The sequence below is a fragment of the Montipora capricornis genome, unplaced genomic scaffold, assembly GCF_036669925.1.
Source record: "Montipora capricornis isolate CH-2021 unplaced genomic scaffold, ASM3666992v2 scaffold_455, whole genome shotgun sequence".
Classification (NCBI taxonomy): domain Eukaryota; kingdom Metazoa; phylum Cnidaria; class Anthozoa; order Scleractinia; family Acroporidae; genus Montipora; species Montipora capricornis.
This window is the reverse complement of record NW_027180190.1, coordinates 350001-359828: the sequence shown is the minus strand read 5'-3', so window position 1 is coordinate 359828 and position 9828 is coordinate 350001. Positions and strand designations below refer to the sequence as shown.

The 9828-nt window shown below is 40.9% G+C and overlaps 1 protein-coding gene across 1 annotated transcript; it reads left to right on the top strand.

Annotated features, from left to right (window-relative positions):
• Nucleotides 1–151: 151 nt before the first annotated feature.
• Nucleotides 152–3725, top strand: LOC138036059 (uncharacterized; the record flags this gene model as incomplete). Its single annotated transcript, XM_068882428.1, has 6 exons — nt 152–237; nt 358–433; nt 1204–1283; nt 1351–1448; nt 3417–3556; nt 3663–3725. Coding segments are annotated over 6 exons (543 nt in total), but the record flags the coding sequence as incomplete, so codon positions are not given.
• Nucleotides 3726–9828: the final 6103 nt, after the last annotated feature.

Sequence of the window (9828 nt, the reverse complement as noted above, 5' to 3'; positions counted from 1 at the left end):
GGGACTATGGAGAAGATCACGTCAAATCACCAACATCAGAGAAATATTTATCGCTGTAGAGGTGAGCAGACATTGACAGAACGGCCTATATATCTACAGCTACCTAACGATAAATTCTAATCATCATCGTTTTATTTCTGATCTCTGTTAGGAAGAACTCTCTGGAAGTGGTAGCTGTATTGGCTATAGACAAATGCACCAGAGACTAAGAAATGATCACAGACTTGTTGTTAGCAGGTATACAAGTTATTACTGTCCAATTTATATATGTATACATTCCACTTTTCACGTATTCTTGATCGACAGTATTATTTTTGTTTGCAAAAGTCATAACTGGTTGTGTAACCTATGATTTAGAGAAACCACAAGAACTGTGTTGGGAGTGTCAAATAGGAGGAAGGGAAGATTACAAAGACGAAGATACATGTGTAAAGTAAATATGTGAATATCTCTTTATTATCCTACAATACAAATGATCCACACATTCAAGGAACTGCCCACTCATCTGTCTTAAATTGCTTCACCTTGAAAGTGCTCCATTTATCAATGATAAAAAGTAAAGTTAATTGGCTAAAAAATCAGCTAGTATCAGCAAACTGAGCTGGAGATAATATGTATTTTATATATGGCCCCAATGGACTCGATCTCGGGAAATATCAGCACTGGAGGCCCGGGGGGGGGGGGGGGGGACTCCCATATGAAACAGACGGGGATGCTCGTCGTCTCGCTTAGGGGTGTAAATTTTGGATTTTGGTCTCACTTAGGGAGTTCCGGGCAAAGCGCCAATATTTTAAGCCGCCAAGGTCTCGTTTAGGGGTCCATGAAGAAACACAGAATTAAGCGAAGAGAAACAGAAGTCAAATTTTCTTTTTAACTTGTTTTTAGGGGTCAAAAGTTGCTTAAGCCACGCCCAGATTGGTCTCCTTTAGGGGTCACAAAAAGCTTGAGCCACGCCCAGATGGTCTCCTTTAGGGTTAAAGTCGAAATTTCCGACGAGCATCCCGTCTGTTCCATATGGGAGTCCGCCCCCCGGGACTGGACGTCAAGAAAAATAATTGGTTTTTTGATGGACCAGCTATTAAATTGTATCCCAGTTTAGTTTAGAATTTGTACAGTGCCCTTGACTGAGAAAGACACAAACACAGCTCTCGTTTTGATCATTGAGTGAAGGTTATGACTGTTAAATGTTGATTTTCCTCTCAGGGGCCTAACTATCTCTGGCACATGGATGGCTACGACAAATTAAAGCCTTACGGGTTTTGCATCCACGGTGCCATTGATGGGTGAGTATTTGATTTAGGAAAATTCCGATTACTGTGCGAATTTAAGACGTTGTGTTTTGTGTTTAAGGTACTCCCGTCGAATATTGTGGTTAGAAGTGGACAGTACAAACAATGACCCAGCAGTTATTGCTCAGTACTACGTTGACTGCGTAAATCAACTTGGTGGTATGATCTTCAATTTCGTTATTGAAAACTTTTATTGTTTAGGAGTCTCATCTTATATTGAATGACAGAATACCCTAGTCCTGTTCAGGGACTCCCTCTTACCCCGCCCTGAAAATGGACCTGGAAGCCAGGCGGAAAAGAGAGAGCCCTGTATTACTTGAAGGAGCATGCTCAGAATGAACCAATCATATTGCATTAGATGCCAGGCTGGATATGTAAATAAAGGGAACCTTGAAACTCCAGCAAAAAATCATATGAAAATTACTGTATGATTTGCAGTGTCAGGAAAGAGAACATCTAAATTATCCCTCGTCGTGACCAAACGAGGAGAAAAAACCCCGATCGCAGTGATGTTGGAAAATTATTGCTGAATAAATGTAACAACTGAGAGAAGATCGCAATAAATCGATGCAAAAGGCTGAACTATTAAATATAGCGTAGGATTTCACTAAGCGACAAAACAGCTCAGAGTCAGAATTTTATATTATCTGCAGTACTTCTAACCATGAGTTTCAGAAGGAAAGTGTTTTTAAGTAGCAACAATAAAAGCAAGGTGACACACGCTTTTAAGTGGCATTATTTCATCCTTATTAAGCAATCAATATTCACAAACAAATTTTGACCAGAAAAAAAATTGTGAGAATTAATGTCCCAATAATCGATGTTTGACAGTGCATATATATGTATAAATTTAATAGGAACATTATTGCTTCATGATTGCGTTATCGACACAAACTGGTATGTAAAGAAACAAATAATCCAGGTCTAACTTTATCAGGAATAATGCTCAGTTTTTCTGTCAGGCAATTGTCTTTTAGTTTTTCCAATACAAAGATGATTGCAGTCTCAACAGGCAGCTCTACATAAGACTTTAGCCATTTGGCCACGCACGGCCTTAAGTCTGTCCTTGTAAGGAAAGAAAGATTTAATGCGACGAGTGCTTTGAAAAATTATTCTAAGAAAAAATTAATAGGCTGAGTAAATTACTCTACTCTAATTACTCAAAAAAAAAATTGGTTTGTCTCCGGTGTTTGTGTATTATTCCTGATAAACCTGAGAGTATTTACGGCATTTTTTACCTGATTTTTTTATATTGGGTATCCAAACAATTTGTCCCCAATTTTGAAAAAAAAATTGGTTGGCGTAAACTTCTGAAACAATGACAGTTTCAATAATTTCTGGGCAACTCAAATATATGTTCACTGGATCAGTGCAATTAGCACTTAAGTAGATCGACAGAATTAATGAACAATAACTAATGAACAATATCCAAGAGTCCAGCTGGAGATTTTTTAGGTTTCGCGGAGCGATTCACATACACAACCTACAGTATATTTTTAAGTTCCTAGAGAGTCTCGGGAGAGCAATTAAATCAAAATTTGATATTTTTCTGCGCCAACATCATGCAGCTGTTCAGTTGGGTTTCAGGCACAAAATTCCATACTTTCGTTTGTCATCCATCTGATCTTCCATGACTGGGACTCACGATAAAAAGGACTGACTTACAATTAACATCGGACTCGGATCGAAGAAAAGCGCAAACATATTAAAGGAACAACCATGTAGCAGACAGACTTGCCAAATCCTCTTGCAGGTTTAACAAAACCATCATTACCGGTAACGACTGCATGAATAGCTTGCAGTTGTTCCGCCTTAGGCACAAAGGTAAAGTGGTATTTCTTAAAGGCGAAATCAATTGCCTCCAGAACTTGGCGTTATACTTTCCTATCACATTATCCCCATGTATCCAGTAAAAGCACTCGGAATAAACTATGCCCAAATAAGGAATCTCTTTCCAAATATGGTTTTTTCCCCCAGTTTTGGGGGAAAAATGGCGTCATTTCGAGCATGCGCCTGCAAGTAATACAGGACTCTCTCTTTTCCCGCCTGGGTTCCAGGCCCATTTTCAGGGCGGGGTAAGAGGGAGTCCTGGAAGAGGACTACAGAATACCCATGCTGGTATTGCAGGAGCACCACGGATTGTTCGGGCCGATTGTGGAACAGAGAATGTAGTGGTTGCCGGACTTCAGAGATTTTTCCGTTCAGAGGCCACTGATGACTTTGCAGGGGAAAAGAGTTTTCTTTATGGAACATCATCTGCAAACCAGGTAGTAGAAAGTTCCGTTTCCTTTGCCCTGCGAATTGTCTCTATAGCGCAGTGAAAACCTCTCCTGTTCTATTCCCTGGCTGATTAAATAACACTTTTCATCGCAGAGGATAGAGGCTTGGTGGTCGTTTCTCAGAAAGGCTAATTCTAATTGGTGGATGAACTACTAACTGAAAAATATGCTAAGCTTGGAGAGCCCGATGTTGTATGTTGTAATTTTCGCATTGTCCAGAATTAATTGAACGTGAATAATTAAGACAATGGCCAAAACTTGTCGAACTGACGCAGGTTTCTTCGTTCACTTGCGTATCATTTATTCTATAGGATTTACGCGGCGCCGGCACTTTCAGGGATTACGATCCGGTGCATCAGTGAGTATTAAGAAAGGAGCTTTATTTTATGCAGTTTATGTAAGGACAGCTGGCACGGGAGGAGAGTAGGAGTTAATAATTGGGTGGCAATAATTGCATATCAATTAATTTGAAAACTTGTCTTCGGGTCTCTTTTGTGGCGTGCTTCGAAATAGAAGCGAAAGCTCGTTAGCCTGTTTTCATTTGCGTGTTTTCAGAAGGAAGGAATTACAGACTTAAGATGTGTACTGTAGAAAAGACGGGAAATAGTTTTCTGCTAATACTAGCATAGGTTTTTAAAAGTGTGCATGTGGGTAACGCTGTCCATAGGATAGACCACTATCAGGAGATGAGTACCATCAAAACAGTGCATGATAAATTCAGCGCATAGCACTTTCCACCTTTCCAACAACTGAGGATCGTAGACAGGGAGAGGGAATGAAGCTTCAAACAAAGATTCACAAAGTGATACCTTCCGTATGTATATTTGAGGGCTTGCCTCCAGTTTTGTTACATGACGCTTATACAGAAGGAATTGCATCGAGTGGCAAGACATTGGAATACGCATAGGATCAGACCCTACCCCAATCAGGACACTCCATCAGGCAAACCAGACATGTTGTTTTTTCTACCGGAAATGACAGGTAATAAATGAATCATGTTCACGATAACATCGTTAGATTAATCTCCTTAATACTCTAATATCGTTAATACTCTCCGCGATGAATTGGTGGCTACATTGAAAGAAAACCCCAGGGATACAGGGATGGCGCAGTGGTGAGAGCACTAACCTCCCACCAATGTGGCCCGGGCTCGATTTCCAGACTCGGCGTCATATATGGGCTGAGCTTCTTGGTTCTCTACCTTGCCCCGAGAGGTTTTCTCCGGGTACTCCGCGGTTTCCCCTCTCCTGAAAAATCAACATTTGACTTGATTTGCTTTCATTGTTAATTTCAGTTTACACTGTCCCCAATTAGTGCTCCATCGCTAGAACGACTAGACACTTAAATAAAGTCATGATGAATACTAGAGAACTTCATTAACGGAAATGCTGAAGAAAACACACACAAACTGACAACCCGACTGATGAGCAAAAACAATGGCTCTAAACTTGTCCTGCTCCTGCGTTTTACATGTTGGCAAATATTTGGCGGATCTCTTTAAAACACATAAAGTGAAAGGTTATTTAGAGGACGTGAGCAACTTACGAGAAACCTCTACTTTTCTGCTCAATCCTTTTCATAATTGATGAATTACGGTGCGTGTCGCTGGCACTCGTTTTACTGCCGAAACGACTTGAAATAGTCGCGTAACAATAATGTTAAGTTACATTTATAGAGTGACGTTCTCGTCATCGTTTTTGCTGTACTTCCTTAATACTGACGATGTATAGTTATTATAACATATTTTGTTTGTTTAGATTCACAGATTCACAGGATTATAAAAGTCAAGTTGGGGAAAATGATTTGCAGATAGGTGATGAGAACTTCTGCATGGAGCGGACGCCGTTTTGTTGGCGGGAAGAATTTTCTGATCTAATTTTTTTAATTATGGAAGACAACAACCTGTCAATGCCGACGTGCGTTGATGAAGCAGAAGAGCTATTCCTTACATTGGTTACCGAGCTACAGTCCTTTTTATAGAACATGGATTCATACTATTGTGGTTGTTAGCTTTTCATTTTTGAATTTGCAAGTTTTGTGGAAGAATTAAGAGTAGCAATAGTGAATTCCGTAAGCATCTCCAAGATAGGGACCTTTAGCATGGCGTTTTCAAAGTCGACCGCAAACCGTTCAAACCGCGGTTTGCCGTTCGCCGTAGTGGCAAAATTAGACTTTAGCATAACGTTCGGCATTTGGCTGGAAAAAACGCGCCATCTTGGATCATTGTTTTTCTTTAAATGTTTTAATTCAACCGAGCCAGCGTCCTCAAGGATGTGCAAATGATCAGCAAGAATGTGCTAAGAGGTAAAGCATTAAAAGAGATAAGTTATAGGTTTAAACGTGAGATCTGTACCTACAAAATTTTAAGGTGAAAAACACTGCGGTAAATCACCTTCCGCAAGATTCAGAAATTGAACCGCTGACTGCAAACTCGACTGCAAGACCATGTCACGTGACACTCTGAGGTTTGCCGTTTCTCCATGTTTCGCAAAAATACGCGCTGCTAAATGTTTCTAATGAAAAAAAAAATTTAAACTAAGCTAAAGGCCCAGTGTAAGCCTTGACTCCTCTCAGCAGGCAAGCTTGTTCCTGATTTGCTCTTTATTTATAGCAAGCTTCTGTTCGCGACCTGGCAATGATTTTCAACTACGAGAAATTAATGCCTCAGACTAAAGTGATACTGGCCCTTGATGAGAAAAATATAATTGGACAGAATACCGAATGCAGCATACATACTAACAAGGAGGAAGTCAATAGTACGCTGAGATTGCGGTAACTGTCTTGTCTACGTGGGAGCCATCCAAGCAGTAAAACTCATCAAGTATGATCAGCCAGAGATGTAAATGTCACCTTTTCAAAAAAACGTCAGGCTACTTATTTTAAACTTGGTTAAAGAAAGGAGCACTTTCTGCTGCTACTTCATTTTACTAACATGCAGTGCTATACATTTTCTTCTTTTCATTTTCGCTCACATGACCAGGATTTGACAACAAACACAGATCTGCGTCGTGGTGAATGCATTGTTCAAAACAATAACCTAACAAATATACAATAGTATATTGAACAATACTTGTACATGCCCTTGGACGTGCCCTTACATTGGTGAAAACTGTGCCTGGGCATGTTCGGTAAATGTGAAGTGTCCGATAAAAAGAAACAAGCAACTGTGAACCCAACAGTTTTTTTTTGTTTTCTACTGAATCGATTTCAATAACGTGTAGTCTACCAAGGAACTGAAAATTTATGCCGGTGCTTAGTACCTCATTTTGTGAACAGAACCATCAATTTCAACTGAGTTACATTTGCCCTATCCCAAAATACTAATACCGCTGAAAAATTGTAACACTATTTGACTCCGAACAGTTGCAACACAAATTAAAAGTCACTGAATTTCATTTTGTTTTCTGATAAAATTCTTCTAGGTCACTTTCTTGTTCCTTGGTATTCCGGGGCTCAGTCCAATGAAAGCCTAACCACTCCCCCCGGCATCCGAATACAACAGGGCGATCACTCTGTAAAACAGAAACTATATGTGCAAACCAGTAGTCCAATGACAACAATAACCATTCTTGAAGTTGGCCTCAGTCAACAAGACATGTTCAATATCATGATACCGTGGCCGCTTTGGTACGGTTGCGTTAATGTCATTAGTCAGACAAATCCCACAATGTGGGATCCATAAGGTGGACATCGAAATTCTCCTTTAAATGATTAAATGAACGATAGTTGCGAGCCACAGTCAAAATTCGGAAGCAAGTGCGAGCTGTTGGCCTAATAGCTCCTTCAGGCATATTTTGGAAGTGAATCGCGATGGTTTTTCCGGGAAGGAGTACATCGGACGCACTACAGAAACGAACAAACTTCACTGCCACTTTGGTATCCATATTTCTCACGTACCGTTTGAGCCACCTGTACACTTTTCGTCCTGAGCGTTGTCTGGAGCTGACCTCAACTGAAGGACGACTCTCGTCGGGGTCGGGCAACACATCTCATACAGCGCATCCATCTCCTTTCTTTCAACGCCGTTCCAAAAATCACCCATACCCTCTCTTAGCTTAAGCAATGGCAGAAATGGTTTTGTTATGAACTCTGCAGTGGCTACTTTCAGGAGTAACTTTCGTAAGTTGTCAGAAGAGGGCTTCGTTGTTTCTTTAAAATCATCCAAAATGTCGACAATTCCTTCCAGTGGAAATGGCTTTGTGCCATTCAACCCAGTTAGCACTGTCTCTCGCTCTTTCTCGGGCAGCATCATCAAGAGAGATTGCAGCAGACACTCATCACTTACTGTGCCAAACAGAGCTTGGTGAAGGGAGGCTCGAGCTAACTGTATTGGAAAGCTTCCGCACATCACAAAGCCATGGGTTAGAATTCGCCCTACAGGGACAAAATCCTCTGGCTGCATAGCTGGCGAAACGACGATGGCAAATTGGGAACTTCCATCACAATTGAACATCACAAAATGATCCCAAAAGACAGAAAACATTTCTCGTAGCACTCCTTCTCCACTGCCCGCGTCCTCGTCAAAATACACTGTGAGGTTGCGCTTACAAATCTGTGGGTCTTGGTAAATACGAATTAGTTCAGTTATATTGTGCCTGTTGATGATTAAATGTTCTCCTTTCTCCAGCCTACTCAGTTCCTGCTTGCGGTGTGCCTCTAAACTTTCATAACCATCTGGCTTTTTCTCATTTGAAATCATATTCATTAACGTCTCTTCAGACGAGAACAAGTCAGGACGTTGACCCTCATAGAAAGCTACTTCATTTGCATCTGTCTCCAATGGCAATGGATCACTTACTTCCGTCATAGAAAGAAGCTCTTTGTCGGCACTTGCCACACTTGCGTCTGGATATAGGGTGATATTAGGCATTTTTGATAATCGGAAGTACTTTGGTGTGGGACTGAGGGAGCCGATCCAGTCATATACGGCTGACATTGTGGCAGACGAGGGAAAAGTACGTGTTAGTAGACCCATGTTAACGTGACGGATTAAAACTCGGATTCCATTATCTGACGGTTCTGGTGGAACACGAGACTCTCTAATTTTTCTTAGCTCCTCTAATGCATCTGCTTCTTCCTTTGCCTGCAGTATTTCTTTCTCTATGCGTGCACGCCTTTCTTTCTCTTCATCCTCTTTCGCTTTTTGCTTTGCAGTGTCTATTGCAGACGAATCGTCAAGCTGCTGCTGAAGCTCCTCAAAGAATGCTGTTCTGTCACTGCTACTGCCTATGAGCGTAGAAGACTGAAATATTTCTTCGGATGTATCAGCAGGAAGCCAATTATGAAAATGGCTGGTACTTCTCCGCATCTCTAGAGCCTCCACTTCCTCCTCTTCCTGAACTATTTCTTGTATACGTACAACGCTTTCTTTTGCCGACTGTTTGGCTTTGTCTTCCGAGAAGGATTCAGCTTGCAGGTTGACGAGTTTAACATTTTCAACACGCGTGCTCTCGAAGACAGGCGTAAGATCATCGTCTGAGTCGTCATCGTCAACGGAATTTCTTCTTCTTGATAACAAAAAAAGACTTGGAAGGGCAAACCCTGTAACTTCTTTGTACTTTTCTACAGAAAACGGCACAACATCATATTCAACTTCTAAATCATGCAAGATGACGCCGCCATAGTTTCCGAGCGAAAAGTACATATCATCTTCGTGGCCTTCAGAGCTTAGACCTTTTGGGAAGAAAAGCTTCTTTGCAATCTCGAGACAATCATCATATCCCGCGCTCCTACGAACATCAATCCGACGTTTCCCCCCTCCAGCATCACTCCGTTTTTGTTTGTACTTGCCGTTCAACCAATGTTTCCAACCAAAATCGATCTTTAAAGTTTCCTTCTGTCGCCCTTTTTGCGTACAAACAGCGGAAGTACCTTGCACATTATCTCTTTTGACTCGCTTTTTTTGGTTTAGTATTTCCTTAACTCGTTCTATCTTTGCGTTGGTGGTGGATGTAGATGCTGGCCCAGAGCAAAACGCTTTTAATCTTAAGCGGTCCCCTATGGTGCTGATGCCCAATGAGGACAATTGTTCATCACTCATTAACAAGACAGTTGATTTATCAACCTGCATCCAAGGGAATGAAAAAAATAAATAAATAAATAAATAACACAGCATAATCTTGAGTTAATACTGAGCTCGTACTACAATCCAAAATTTACCTATTATAACCGAACGAAACACAAGCTTATTTGTAATTTCACAAAGCTGGCTCTATCGCTGTGAGGATATTTATGCTTTCTTTTTGCAATATTTCGTGAGT